Source organism: Macaca nemestrina, chromosome 17 (assembly GCF_043159975.1).
Source record: "Macaca nemestrina isolate mMacNem1 chromosome 17, mMacNem.hap1, whole genome shotgun sequence".
Classification (NCBI taxonomy): domain Eukaryota; kingdom Metazoa; phylum Chordata; class Mammalia; order Primates; family Cercopithecidae; genus Macaca; species Macaca nemestrina.
In genome coordinates this window covers 87523665-87539193 of record NC_092141.1, presented here as the reverse complement: position 1 = coordinate 87539193, position 15529 = coordinate 87523665, and the positions used below count along the sequence as shown (strand labels likewise).

The 15529-nt window shown below is 48.4% G+C and overlaps 1 protein-coding gene across 1 annotated transcript in view; it reads left to right on the top strand.

Annotated features, from left to right (window-relative positions):
• The window catches only part of LOC105469383 (dynein axonemal heavy chain 17), a 152411-nt gene that overhangs the window by 40212 nt on the left and 96670 nt on the right, over positions 1–15529 (top strand). Inside the window, exons 21-25 of the mRNA XM_071081739.1 lie at positions 1913–2082; positions 2731–2953; positions 5472–5588; positions 5730–5816; positions 7298–7450. Coding sequence (XP_070937840.1) covers positions 1913–2082; positions 2731–2953; positions 5472–5588; positions 5730–5816; positions 7298–7450 — 750 coding nt within the window. The remainder of the gene's footprint in view (positions 1–1912; positions 2083–2730; positions 2954–5471; positions 5589–5729; positions 5817–7297; positions 7451–15529) is intronic.

The following is a 15529-nucleotide window of genomic DNA, read 5'->3' as shown; positions in this document are numbered from 1 at the left end:
TGGGTTGGCTCATTTGCATATAAAACCACGCCCCCGAGTGAATTGTTTGTTGTCTCTCGAAATCGACTAGGTGTGGGAGGGGCCGTCCCTGGGCAAGTCCCCAGATGTCAGAGCATGAAGAACGCAGAAAATCACATCTGTCAGTAATAACCTCAAATGTAAATGGATTCAATTCTCCACTTAAAAGATACAGACTGTCTGAGTGGATTAAGGTGACCCCAATATATGCTGCTTACAAGAAACTCACTTCGCCTGTAAAGACAGACTGAATGCAAAAGGATAGAAAAAGAGATTCCACACAAACAGAAACCAAGAACAAGCAGGAATGACTATAGTTACGTCGGATAAGACAGACTTTATGTCGTCCGGGCGCGGTGGCTCATGCCTGTAATCCCAGCACTTTGGGAGGCCAAGGTGGGCAGGAGATCAAGACCATCCTGGCTAACACGGTGAAACCTCGTTTCTACTGAAAATACAAAAAATTGGCTGGGCGCGGTGGCTCAAGCCTGTAATCCCAGCACTTTGGGAGGCCGAGACGGGTGGATCATGAGGTCAGGAGATCGAGACCATCCTGGCTAACATGGTGAAACCCCGTCTCTACTAAAAAATACAAAAAACTAGCCGGGCGAGGTGGCGGGCACCTGTAGTCCCAGTTGCTCGGTAGGCTGAGGCAGGAGAATGGCATGAACCCGGGAGGCAGAGCTTGCAGTGAGCTGAGATCTGGCCACTGCACTCCAGCCTGGGTGACAGAGCGAGACTCTGTCTCAAAAAAAAAAAAAAAGAAAAGAAAATACAAAAAATTAGCTGGGCGTGGTGGCAGGCGCCTGTAGTTCCAGCTACTTAGGAGGCTGAGGCAGGAGAATGGTGTGAACCCGGCAGGCGGAGCTTGCAGTGAGCAAAGATTGTGCCACTGCACTCCAGCCTGGGCAACAGAGCGAGACTCCATCTCAAAAAAAAAAAAAAAAAAAGACAGATTTTATGTCAAAAACAGTAAAACAAGACCAAGAAGGTCACTATATAATGGTAAAAGGATCAACTCAGCAAGAGGATTTAACAATTCTACACGTCTATGCACCCAGCACCAGATCACCCAGATACATAAAGCAAATAGTAGTAGATCTAAAGGGAGAGAGAGACCCCAATACAGTAACAGTTAGGGATTTCAACACCCTACTTTCCGCGTTGGACAGATTATCTAGACAGAAAATCAACAAAGAAACATTGGAGTTAAACTGCACTGTAGCCCACAGGGACCAAAAGACACAGCTGCAGAGCACTTTATCCAACAGCCACAGAAAGAATGCGGAGAATAAGAAAACAGTTAACACACAAACCTCTAGCTCTGTTCCCGACGCACAGTGAGAAAGAGGCTCCTGTGGGCAAGGGTGACCCATGCCCAGGGGTACATTCTGCAGCACAGGGTTGGGGCAGCGGGAGGAGTTAGAGGCCCCAGGTTGTAAATCAGCACCAAGAAGGATGAGCTAGGGGTGTCCTTTAGGAGCCTGTGACCTGACTCACCTCTTGAAGCTTCTGTCCTACCCAGCTTCAGAAGTCTGGCTGCCATGACCCGTTCTGCCACAATAAAGGCTCTTTACTGCCCCCATTTCCCCCGGCTTCCTCTGCCTCCTGACTGCCCCTGATGCTCCCCTGTGCAGGCCTGTGTGGTGTGCCATGCCCCCTTCTTGGGAACTGGCACGTTCTGGGGCTAGACTCTGGGGCTGGAAGGAACAATAACTTGGCATGAGGGCCCCCGTGTGCCCCACGCTGCCCTCTGCTGACCCTGGTCCCATAGTGGCCAGCAGGTGAGCAGCGCAGGTGCAGTGCAGGAAGCACCTGGACTGAGGCCCCGTCCTGATGCCCCCCAAGGCTTGCAGGCTATGACAGGCCGCCCGCCGGTGGCCATGTTTTCCAGATCGACTCCTACGAGAAGCTGTACGAGGAGGTGTCCGAGTGCGAGAACACCAAGGTGTTCCACGGCTGGCTGCAGTGTGACTGTCGCCCCTTCAAGCAGGCCCTGCTCAGCATGATCCGGCGCTGGGGCTTCATGTTCAAGCAGCACCTGAGCAACCACGTCACCAACAGGTGGGCGTCCAGCCGTGTCCTCGGAAGCCCACCAGGGAATGGCTCTCCACTTGAGTGGGTAGCATTTGTTGGGTGCCTCCTCCAAGGTAGCAGGGGTGGAGGACAGGCTCCAAGGCTCACTCGGGCTCCAAAGCTCACCCCACCAAGCGTAAGCAGAAAGGTGTCACCGGGCTGCAAGCAAACATTGTCCCTCCTCCAACCCCAGAGTACCAAGCACCTGCTTTGCCCAGGTGCCAAACGTGGAGGAAACCTGAAGTCTGGCAGGGAAAGCTGGTGCTAAACAAACAGACCAGCAGCCGTGGAATGATAGGCGGCCGTCAGCGCTGTGATGGGCACAGTGCCAGGAGAGAGCACTGCCTGGCTGAAATCCATCTGGAGGGCTAGTGAAGGTCTCTCTGGGATGTGGCCGTAGCCTGGGACTCAGGGATGGACTTGAGCTAAGCTGCTGAGGCTTGGGGTGATGTCCGGGCATGGGCTGATCGAGCTGAAGGGATCCAAGGTGGGCAGGGGCGCTCCCTCCCCAGCTGGGGCCTTCGGTGATGGCCAGTTGACCTCACCGTGGTCGTCCCCCTCTGATGGGGCTCCGTACCATCAAGGGTGGGCCCAAGGGGGACTGGGCCCATCACAAATGGTCCCCTTGTCCCTTAGCCTGGCTGACCTGGAAGCCTTCATGAAAGTCGCCAGAATGGGCTTGACCAAGCCCCTGAAGGAGGGGGACTATGACGGGCTGGTGGAAGTGATGGGGCATCTGATGAAGGTCAAGGAGAGGCAGGTGGCCACCGACAACATGTTTGAGCCCCTGAAGCAAACCATCGAGCTGCTCAAGACCTACGGGGAGGAGATGCCTGAGGAGATCCACCTGAAGCTGCAGGTACGTGGTGGGTGGGCGTGGCTGCGTCCAGGTGAGCAGGGAGAAGATTGCAGGAAGCACCACCAAAGGAAGAGCCAGCCTGGCCTGAACCACAGACCAGCCCATCACACACAACCACGGGGGACGCTGCAGGCTAGATCCCCTCTGGACACCGGATCCCAATGGAACGGGGAGGTGCAGGGAGGAGGTTTCCAGGGGACAGAAGACCCTGGAGACTGCCTCCACGGTGACTCCAGTGCTCCCTCCGTTCCACAGATGTTTTGTTGGATTAAAAATGCCTTCGTTATAATCCCAGCACCTTGGGAGGCTGAGGTGGGTGGATCGCCTGAGCTCAGGAGTTTAAGACCAGCCTGGGCAACATGGTGAAAGCCCGTCTCTACAAAAATACAAAACATTAGCCAGGCGTGGCGGTGTAGTCTCAGCTGCTCAGGAGGCTGAGGCAGGAGAATTGCTTGAACCCTGGAGGCAGAGGTTGCAGTGAGCTGAGATCACGCCACTGGACCCCAGCCTGGGTGACAGAGATTCTGTCTCAAAAAAAAAAAAAAAATACAAAATGCAAATACAAAAATACAAAATCCTCCTGAGTGCCTGGTGGGAGTGCCCAGTGGAGCTGGGTGCCAGGATGGTGGAAAAAGAACAAGGTCGGGAGACCCTGGGGAGAGATTAGGCAGCTGAAGTGGGGGGAGGGGCTGGCAGCTGCGTTTGCACAGCTCTTGACTGAGAATTCAAAAAACTACAGCTGTCAGCATGGAGGTGTGTGTGCAGGGCAAGGGTGGAAGGATGGAGAGGGTGTGTCCTAGAGCTGCCCTCCAGCCACCTCTAGGTGTGCCCATTGAGGAGACCCCGCTCCCTCCTCTCTTTGAGTCTGGCCTGGAGTTTCCATTTCCTCCCAGCCCATCCACCCCTCCTCCCTCCCTCCCTCTCCCCTTCTCTGTGTCCAGCTACAGACAGGGCCCACTCCCCCGTCTTGTGCTGACTCCAGCCAGTCCCCAAGACCCCATAGCCCTGGGGGTGACAAGAGGGAGGGGCCCCGGCCTGGGCAACACAGTGAAACCCTGTCTCTGTAAAAAATTTAAAAAATTAACCAGGCATGGTGGCGCACACCTATAGTCCCAGCTACTTAGGAGGTGGGAGGATTGGTTGAGCCCAGGAAGTCAAGGCTGCAGCGATATATGATTGTACCACTGAACTCCAGCCTGGGTGACAGAGCCAAGACTCTGTGTCAAAAGAAAAAAAAGGACTCAGCAGGTTCTCAGCTGTCCCACCCCAAGGTGCTCCAAGCCACAAACAAGGCAACTGGGGTAGTAAAAATGCAGACAGAAACCATAGAGTCAGCAATCGTAGAAGAAATAGAGAAGCGTCCGCTGTGGGCCAAAAGTTCATGGGCTGGGATTTTTTATTTTTCTTTAAAATATTTTATGGCCCGGTGTGGTTGGCTCATGCCTGTAATTTCAGCACTTTGGGAGGCCAAGGTGGGTGGATTACTTGAGGCAAGGAGTTCAAGACCAGCCTGGGCAACACGGCAAAATGCCATCTCTACTAAAAATTAAAAAATTAGCCTGGCATGGTGGCAGGCGCCTGTAATCCTTGCTGCTCAGGAGGTTGAGGCATTGGAACCCAGAAGGCAGAGGTTGCAGTGAGCCGAGATTGTACCACTGCACTCCAGCCTCAGCAATAGAGTGAGACTCTGTCTCAAAAAAGAATAAATAATAATTAAACATTTACGATTATACTATTCGCCCAAGCGTGGGGAACTTGGGAAATACAAAAACTCATCTAATTGTTGCAGCCATTCTGGAAATGACAACATTATAGAGCTGGAGAAGAGTTGAGCAGTCCCCAGGGGCAGGACTGTGGTGGAGAGATAGAAAGGGGATTCCTCTGTTGTAATGGACAATCCGTATCTTGATTGTGGTGGTGTTTGGACAAATCTATATGTGGGATCAGTTTGCATGGGAGACCACACACACACACACACACGCGCGCGCGCGCGCGAATGGATCAGGTTTAAAAACATGATGAAAAGTGAGTACATTCTCTGGTCTAGTTAACAGAGACACCAAAGTTGATGTCCTAGGTTGCCATTAAGGAGGCTGGTTTTTGTTTTTGTTTTTGTTTTTGTTTTTTTTGAGACAGGGTCCCACTCTGTCACCCAGGCTGGAGTGCAGTGGTACAATCTTGGCTCACTGTAGCCTCTGCCTCCCGAGTTCAAGTGATCTTCTCAGCTCAGCCTTCTGAGTAGCTTGGACTACAGGCGCATGCCATCACACCCAGCTAAACTTTTTTTGTGTCTTTTTTAGACACGGGGTCTCACTTGTTGCCCAGGCTGGTCTGGAACTCCTGGGCTCAAGTGATCCTTCCACCCAGGCCTCCCAAAGTGCTGAGATTAGAGGTGTGAGCCCCCGTGCCGGCTCCTGCACTGTATTTGCAGCTTTCCATGAGTCTCTGATTATTTCACAATGGAAGGTTTAAGAAAAGAAATGAGAAAGGAGCCCTCCTCCACCTTCGCTTCCTGCAGGAGCTGCCGGAGCACTGGACAAACACCAAGAAACTGGCCATTCAGGTGAAGCAGAACGTGGCCCCACTCCAGGCCAACGAGGTCAGCATCCTGCGGCGGAAGTGCCAGCAGTTCGAGGTATTGTACCTGGGGTAGGGGGCGGGATTTCCGGGGAGCAGCGTGGGGCTCACACAGGGCCCTGCGGCACGCAAGGTGGGGCCACCCTCGGGGCAGGTGGCCGCCCCGTGACCCTCTGTACCCTACTCTCTTCTCTCGCAGCTCAAGCAGCATGAGTTCAGGGAGAAGTTCAGGCACAAGGCCCCGTTCTCCTTCAGCGACCCCAACCCCTACAAGTCCCTGAATACGGTATTTTTGCTCAAGGGTGAGATTGGCGGGTAAGGCTGGGAACCCCACTGCTTTCTTTACTCAAGTTGTTATTCTTTCAAGTCCAGAAACGTGGCCTCCGTGGGACTGACCTTGGGGCCATGCACAAGTGCTCTTATGTGTATGCATGCGCATATGTGTGCAAGCACATGTGTGGGTATGTGAGTGAACATGCAAACCCAGCAACTTCCAGACCATGGGGTGTCCCCTCTGTGTCTCGCTGCTCAGAGCGTGGCTCCAGGCCTCCACAGCTGAGGCCTCTTAACACCTTGTGTGACCCACAGTCCCTTAGCCTGGCTCCGCTCCCTAATCTCCACTCTGTTCACATTCAGCAGCTTCCTGTCTCCTGGGCTTAACGCTCACCTGCCATCACTCCCTGCCTGCTGCCTCTCCTGACCCACCACATCTGGCAGCAGCCACGCGTCACTCATGTTCCCATTCTGTTCCCACTGTCCGAGTTCATGATCACATCCAGTGCAAATTCACACAGCCCTGGACCTGGCAGCCCGCTCAAGCTCAGGCCCAAAAGGCTCTTGTGGGCAGGAGCGTGTGGGGGTGCTCAGGGCCCAGGGAGGCCTCTTGAGGCCCAATAGGGCCCTCGTCAGTGCCTCTTTGCTCCCAGTACGGTGCCCAGGTCCTGCTGGGCCAGCCCTGCCTGCATCTCCGCCTCACAGGCTCTAGCACATGTGAACCCCAGGGTCCTCAGGGTCGCCCCACTCTTCCCCTCCCTGAGCTTCAGCTCTTTGGCCTCCAGCTCCGATCCGACCCTCCCTCATGGCTGTTTCCTCATGTCACGTTCCTCAAGCAACAATGGAGATGCAGCCATTCTCTCCCTAGGGCCCCGGGCTGGGTTTTCTGGAAAGATTTGGGGTGAGGGGTACCCCGTGCCCATCCAAGGGGAGCTGTGGAGCTCCAGCTGCTGATCAGGGCAGGTGGTCCCTGCGTGTCCATGTGTGCACACACTCCGAGCCCACCTTTGCCACAGCCTGCCCATTATGTGTCCGTGCAAACATACCCGCTAACACCAGGTGCCAACTCTTAGTCACAGGATTTGTAAGGACACTGGGGATTTTTCCTCTTTGCTTCTCTCAATTATCTCATTTCAAAGCATTACTTAAATCATTTTTAATAAAATAAAAATATATGAAAGTGGAAGAAATGCTGGGAAATCAGGAACTCTCAGGAGGAAATGAGGCATTTGTACCATGCCCATTGGGAGTCAGTCCCCACGCTGGAATGGGTAGAGCTCACCCGCCCTCCCCTGCAGGCAGGACCCAGGAGGCGTTGGGGGATGGAGGGCTCTGTCCTCCCTCCAGGTGGGACACCATTGTATTGACACCTCCTCCCAGAAGGTTTATCAGGGAGGGCACACTGGAGAGATGAGCAGAACATTGGGGCGTGGGGTGGGGCGCCGCTGAGGGTAGGCAGCCCTACTGACAGCCCCCTCCCCTCCCCTCCCCTAGCAACAAAAGAGCATCTCGGCCATGGAAGGCATCATGGAGGCGCTGTCCAAGTCCGGGGGCCTGTTCGAGGTCACCGTCCCCGACTACAAGCAGCTCAAGGCCTGCCACCGGGAGGTCCGCCTGCTGAAGGAGCTCTGGGACATGATTGTCGTGGTGAGCACAGCGCACGCCGTGTGGGTGGGGCCCGGGGTTCAGCTCGGAGCTGCCCCGGGCAACAAGAGGGCAGGCTCCGGGTGCCCTTTGGTTGTAAGAATGTGACCACAAGGTTTCTAGTGTTGGGTGGAGGCACCCGAAGGGCCCTGAGATCACGAGGCGGGGTCCCTCTGCTAAAGCAGATATGTTCACCTCTCTCTGTACGTGGGTGGGGGCTCGCCTTCGACTGCCCCCTCTCTCTTTTTGCCTCCCTTCATCTTTTCCTCTTCCTCTTCGTCCTCCTCTCATTCTCTCTCACATCTCACCTCTTTTAAAGGAATTGTTTTAAGTAAGGAATACCACTCAGTCTGTTCAAGATGCTCTAACAAAATCCCATAAACTGAGTGGCTCATAAACCGCAGACATTTTGTTCCTCACCGGTCTGGAGGCTGGGAAGTCCACGATCGAGGCAGATGTAATGCCTGGTGAGGACCCACTTTGTGGCTCATAGACGGCACCTCTCACCGCATCCTCACGTGGTGGAAGTGGGACGGGCCGGGGGTGAGAAATCTCTCCAGGGTCCCTTTTATAAGAGCACGAATCAGGCCGGATATGGTGGCTCATGCCTGTAATCCCAGCACTTTGGGAGGCCAAGGCAGGTGGATCACCCGAGGTCAGAAGTTTGAGACCAGCCTGGCCAACATGATGAAACCCTCTCTCTATGAAAAATATGAAAATTAACTGGGCATGGTGGCGTGCACCTATAATCCCAGCTTCTCAGGAAGCTGAGGTAGAAGAATTACTTGAACCTGGGAGGCAGAGGTTGCAGTGAGCCAGGATCGCACCACTGCACTCCAGCCTGGGCGACAGAGTAAGACTCTATCTCAAAAAATAAACACATGAATAAGAGCACGAATTGCATTCCTGAGGGCCACGCCCCCATGACCTCATCACCTCCCAAAGGCCCTGCCTCCTAATATCACCTGTGAGGTAAAGATTTCAACACAGGAATTTAGGGGGGAATATTCAGACCATCAGAGGCTCAATCTATGAGAAAGATTTTGTGGTTTCATTTGTATTTCCTACTGACTAATGATGCCAGCATATTTTCTTTTTTAAAAAGTATTTTTATTTATTTTTGAGACAAGGTCCTGCTCTGTTGCCCAGGGTGGGGTGCAGTGGCACGATCTCGGCTGACTGCAACCTCTGCCTCCTGGGCTCGAGCAATCCTCCTGCCTCAGCCTCACAAGTAACTGGGACTACAGGATTGCACCACTACGCCTAGCTAATTTTTGCACTTCTTTGTAGAGATGGAACCTCGCTGTGTTGGCCAGGCTGGTCTCGAACTTCTGGGCTCAAGTGATCCATCCGTCTCAGCCTTTCAGAGTGCTGGTATTACAGGCGTCACCCGCCAGTATCTTCTCATGGACTTCTTTGACATCTATATATCCTCCTTGGTGAACTGCATATTCACGTCTTTTGTCCATTTTCTAGTTGACGTGTTTTTTTTTTTTCTAATTGACTTTAAGCTTTTTTTTAAATCCAGTTATTTATATAAAGTCCCTTGTGAAAACAAAACACAATAAAAACAAACTGAAAAGGAGGGACATGGTAAAATTGAAAAAGGAGGCTGGGTGCCATGGCTCACGCCTGTAATCCCAGCACTTCAGGAGGCCAAGGCAGGTGGATCACCTGAAGCCAGGAGTTCAAGACCAGCCTGGCCAATATGGTGAAACCCTGTCTCTACAAAAATACAAAAATTAGTTGGGCGTGGTGGCAGGCACCTGTGATCCCAGCTATTTAGGAGGTGGAGGTTGCAGTGAGCCAAGATCGCACCGTTATACTCCAGCCTGGGGAACAGAGTGAGACTGTCTCAAATAAATAGGTAAGAAAAAGGAGGCTGGGTGTAGTGGCTTATGCCTATAATCCCAGCACTTTGGGAGGCTGAGGCAGGTGGATCACTTGAGTTTAGGAGTTCAAGACCAGCCTGGGCAACATAGCAAGACCCCTGTCTCTACTAAAAATACAAAAAATGAGCTGGGCGTAGTGGGTGTGCACTTGTGATCCCAGCTACTCAGGAGGCTGAGGTGGGAGGATCACTTGAGCCCAGGAGGTGGAGGCTGCAGTGTGCTGCGATGGTGCCACTGCACTCCCACCTGGGCCATGGAGTGAGACTCTATCTCAAAAAAAAGAAAAGGGAAAGAAAGGAAGAATTTAATGCTTTTGCTCAGTGTCTTCCTCAGTCTCCTCTTCACCAAAAGAGCTTCTAGCTTTTCCACCACTTTTTCAGCATTGTTGTTTTTGCCCGGTCCTTTTTGTCTCTCTTTGATATCTTTTTTACATTCTTTGAACTTTGGAATTTCTGTGCATGCTCAGCATTCAGGAAGCTGCTGGGCGTGACTTAGGGGCTGGCAAATCTTCAGGGTCTTGTCGATCTTCAGGGTCTTGTCCCTCCTCGTGAGGCCCCTTTCTCCTTGTGCTTCAGGAGCTTGATGTTGCCAGTGCCTCCACCCTTCCATTCCAGGATATTGTTCCCTGAAACAAATCAGAAGAGTTTCACCCACATTTTAAAAAGTCCCTCTTCCTCTTCCTCTAGCATTTTAATTTCTTGCTCAGGAATAGAAGCTATTGGCTCAAACTGAGGGTCCTGGTTGGACTTGTCTCCACTCTCAGTGGAGGTGTCGTGGTTCTCATGAGTGGCCTCGGTAGCCACCATGGTGGCCGTGGCTCGGCTCAGCTGGGCTGGGTTCTCCACAGCCACTGGGAGCTCCTTCCCTCTGCAGCCAGCACCTCCCTCCCGCCCAGCAACCAAAACTGAGTTTTTTACTGTTAAATTTTGAGAGTTCTTCATATGTTCCAGAAACTAGCAATTTGTCAGGTTGTGGTTTGCAAGTAATTTCTCCTAGTCTGTAACTTGTCTTTTCGTTCTCTTAACAAGGTGTTTCTCTGAGCAAGAGTTTTTGTATCATTTTGTTTTTTTTGAGGCGAAGTCTCACTCTGTCACCCAGGCTGGAGTACAGTGGCACGATCTCAGGGATTCTCCTGCCTCAGCCTCCCGAGCAGCTGGGATTACAGGCGCCCGCCACCACGCCTGGCTCATTTTTGTATTTTTAATAGAGATGGGGTTTTGTCATGTTGACCAGGCTGGTCTCAAACTCCTGAGCTCAGGCAATCCACCCGCCTTGGCCTCCCAAAGTGCTAGGATTACAGGCGTGAACCACCATGCCCGGCCAGTGTTAGTATAATCTTTAATTAAATCAAGTTTTTAATATGAAACTTGGATATAATCCATTTTATCAATTTTTCCTTTTATAGATTATGAACTCTTTTCCTAGATCCTACAGATTTTCTCCTATGCTTTTATAGTTTTCTGTTTGTCTATGAGCCATTTTGAGTTAATTTTTGTATAAGGAGTGAGGTTTATTGGGTTAAGCTTCATTTATTATTTTTGTTTGTTTGTTTATGCATGTCTAATTGCTCCAGCACCATTTGTAGACAAGTCAGTCCCTCCATTAAAAAACTTTTTTTTTTTTTTTTAAATGGAGTCTCACTCTTATCACCCAGGCTGGAGCGCTGTGGTGTGACCTCAGCTCACTGCAACCTCTTACCTCCCAGGTTCAAGTGATTCTCCTGCCTCAGCCTCCTGAGTAGCTGGGTTTACAGGCACCCACCACTACGCCCGACTAATTTTTGTATTTTTAGTAGAGATGGGGTTTTCATGTTGGCAAGGCTGGCCTTGAACTCCTGACCTCAAGCGATCCACCTGCCTCGGCCTCACAAAGTGCTGGGATTACAGGCGTGAGCCATGGCACCTGGCCCCGCTCCATTTAATTTGTTTTGTGTCTTTGTCAGAAGTCAGTCGGGCACCTTAGTGGGCTGCTGTTGGCTGCTGTTGATGGGTTCTGTGCTCTGTTCCATTGGTCTTTGTGTCTATCCCTCCACGATACTGCACAGTCTTGATTACTAGAGAAATCTAGTAAGGTTTGTTATACGGAGTGATTTCTCCCACTTTATCCTTTTTTGTCAAAATTGGTTTGCTCTTCTAGGACTTGTACTTTTCCATATGAATTTTAGAATAAGCTTGTTATGCTTATAAAAAAGTAAAACCTTATTGGGGTTTTTATAGGAATTGCATTAAAACTATTAATCAGTTTGGGGAGAACTGACATGTTGACTCTGTCTCTCAGTCCCTAACGTAGTATATCTCTCCATTTATTTGGCTCTTCTTTGATTTCTTTAGTCAGCATTTTGTGATTTCATTTTGTAATAGCGTTTAAGATCCTATACGTATTTTGTTACATTTGTACCTCGTGTGTCTTTCCTTTTCTTTTTAGAAGTGATTGTATTAATAAGGGGCATTGTGTCTTAAATTTTGGTTTCCACGTTTGTTTGGGCATGTACAAATGTGAATAATTTTTGTGTGTTTGTTTTTATCTTGTGACCTTGCTACACTCACTTACTAGTTCTTGGATGGCTTTTTTAGACTCCTTAGGGATTTTGTACATAGACAATAATGTCATCTGCAAATAGGAACAGTTTTATTTTTCCTTTCTATTCTGTATGTCTTTTATTTCTTTTTCTTGCCTTATTGCGGTGGCCTGAACTTCCAGTACTCTGTTGAATAAGAATGGTGAGTTCACACATCCTTGCATTGTTCCCAATCTAAGAAGAAAACCACTTTGCCATTATGTATATTAGCTGTAAGTTTTCAAGCTGAGGAAATTCTATTCCTTCTGTTTAGACTATTCATCATGAATGGGTGTTAGATCTTGTCAATTTTTTGTGTGTCTCCTGATATGATTGATTTTTGTTTAGTCTACTAAGATAGCGGATTAATATTGACGTTATTTTCTTGAAACAGAGTTTCGTTCTATCGCCCAGGCCTGGAGTGCAGTGGCGTGATCTTGGCTCACTGCAGCCTCTGCTTCCCAGGTTCAAGCAATTCTCCCGCCTCAGCCGCCTGAGTAGCTGGGATTACAGGTGCCCACCACCACACCCAGCTATTTTTTTTTGTATCTTTTAGTAGAGACAGGGTTTCACCATGTTCTTCAGGCTGATCTTGAACTCCTGACCTCAGGTGATCCACCTGCCTCAGCCTCCCAAAGTGTTGGGGTTACAGGCGTGAGCCACCGTGCCCGGTCATTTACATGAGATTTTTAGTCACAAATTCAATTTCTTTAATGGCCATATAGGCTTGCTCATGTTGGTCTGTTTCAAATTTGTGAAAATCTTGGTAGAGAATTTTGGTAGCTTGTGGTTTCTGAGGAATTCGTTTATTTCTTCTAAATTGTTTAATTCAAGCATGAAGTTGTTTGTACTAGTTCCATATCATCCTCTAAATGGTTGCAAGCTTGGCAGTGGTATTTTCTATTTCATTCCTAGTATTGGTGATTTGTGTCTTCACTCTTTCCATCTTTGTTGGTCTTAGTAGAGGTTTATAAACTTTATTGATTTTTTAAAGAACCAGATTTTTGTTTAATTTTTGTGTTGTTTTATTTTAAATTTCATTGGTTTCTGATCTTTATTATTTTGTTCCTTCCTTTGCTTTGGGTTTATTTTGCTCATTTTCTAGTTTATTGAGGTGGAAACTTAGATTATTGATTTGAGACCTTTTCTCTTTTCTAAAGGAAACACTTTGTGCTATCAAATTTCCCTCTCTACATTAGCTGTGTCCCACATACTTTGATACTACATTCAGTTCTCTGTGGTTTTTTTTTTTATTTCTTTTGAGGCTTCCTCTTTGACCCATGGATGATTTAGAAGTGTATTTTAAATTTCTAAGTGTTTAGAGATTTTCCTGTTGCCTTTCTATTATTGATTTCTAGTTTGATTCCATTATGGTCAAAGAATACACTGTATATAACTTTCATTATTTTAAATGTATTAAGCTTTATTTTATGGATCAGGGTATAGTCTGTCTGGGTGAATGTCCCACGGGCCCTTGAACAGAATGTGTGTTCGGCTTTTGTTGGGCGGAGTGTTTTATACGTGTCAATCAGATCCTGTTGGTTGGTTGTATTGTTCTTCCCTTTTATAGTCTTGCTAACTTTCTGTCTAGCAATTCCATAAACTGCTGAGAGTGGGGTGTTGAAATCTCTCCAACTGTAATTATGGATGTGTTTGTTTCTCTTTTGAGCTCGATCAGTTTTTGCTTTGTGTATTTCGAGGCTCTGTTGCTTGGTGTGTACAGATTTGAGATTATTGTCTTCCTACAGGTTGACCCTTTTTCCCATTATATAATGGTCTTTTCGTCTCTAGGAACGTTCTTTGCTCTAAAGTTGGCTTTATCTGATACTAGTATCGCTACTTCTATTTTTTTCCTATTGTTTTTGACTAGTGTTCATCCTGATCTTTTTCCATTTTTCAATTTTCAAGCTACCTGTATTTTTGTATTTGAAGTGAGTTTCTTATATATAGCATATGGTTGGGTCATGTGTTTTCATCCACTCTGCCAGTCTCTGGCTTTTAATTGATGTATTTAGACCATTTTGCATTTAAGATCATTATTGTCATGTTAGAGCCTATGTCTGCCATTTTGTTTTCTGTTTGTTCCCTTTGTTTCTTGGTCCTTTGACTCTTTTAACATTTTTAGGATCCATCCTGATTTATTTAGAGTGATTCTGAACATAGCACTTTATATAGTTTTCTTAGTGGTTGTTTGACAGTCACTGATATCAGCATTTTGTCACTTTTGAGTGTAGACATCTTACTTCCATTTAGATCTCTTTGCCCTCACCTCTGCCCCTCTTAACCGTAACATAACTGTCTTAAGTATTTCCTCAATATACGAGCAATCTTCCATGGTCTTGTTTGTTGTGATATGTCCAAGGTTTTTCAGTTGTAAGAGGGAGAAGCCAGAAGTAACAAGGCTGCTCCGTCTTGGCGGAACTGAAAGAACTAACAACTTTTTAAAGAATGCAAGCAGGCTTTTTGTTTGGGTCAGACGCTAAGACAGCCCTGAGGAAATTGGGATCTGGGTAGGTTGTGGAGGGGTGATACTCAGGGAGAAGAAGAGGCAATTCGGGAGCCTGGGAATTTGCCAAACAAGAGCAGTCTGGATCATGTCTCTGTGGGCTGCTCTGTGGCCTCCTAGGCAGCAGAAAGATAAGGACAGGCCAGGTCTCCGTGTGTGAAGGGAGACTGGACTCCAAGCTTGGAGCCTCTTTTTCCCAAGTATTTCTTCTTTTGTGTGTGTGCAGATGTTGGTTTCTGCCATTCTGTCTCCTCTTTGCTCATCTGTTTTCAAAAATAGTTGAACTCTTTCCTCTTTTACTTTTTTGAATGAACTTTTGTCAAATCCAGCTTGGTGTGGTGGCTCACACCTGTAATCCCAGCACTTTGGGAGGCCACGGTGGGCGGATCACTTGAGGCCGGGAGTTCGAGACCAGCCTGGCCAACATGGTGAAACCCCACCTCTACTAAAAATATAACAATTAGCTGGGTTTGGTGACATGTGCTTGTAGTCCCAGCTACTGGGGAGGTTGAGGCAGGAGGATCACTTGAACCCAGGAGGTGGAGGCTGCAGTGAGCTGAGATCACATCACTGTACTCCAGCCTGGGAGACAGAGTGAGTGAGACTCTGTCTCAAAAACAAAAGAATCATTTGTCAAATCTTCCTCCCCTCCAAAAGGAAGCTATTATGACTTTAAATGGAATTGAATTAACTCATTTGAAGGAAATTAATCTCTTGGCAGTATTCCATTTTCTCATACAAGAGTATGCTCTGTCTCTTTTATTTAATTTTTAAATTACATTATAGTAAATGTCTTCATGCTGACCATACTGAGTTAAAATATTTCTCACACAGGGGGAAAAACATATTTGGAGTCACAGGCTTTTCTACAGCCAGGCCTTAAGAGAAGGTACAAATTGAAGGCCTCTTGATACTTTTTCAACAATTAACTGAATTTGAGTCTCTTTTTTTTTTTTTTTTTTTTTTTTTGAGGCAAAGTCTCTCTGTGGCCCAGAATGGAGTGCAGTGACGTGATGTCCACTCGCTGCAACCTCTGCCTCCCGAGTTCAAGTGATTCTCCTGCCTCAGCCTCCCCAGTAGCTGGGATTACAGGCGCCTACCATCACACCCGGCTAATTTTTGTATTT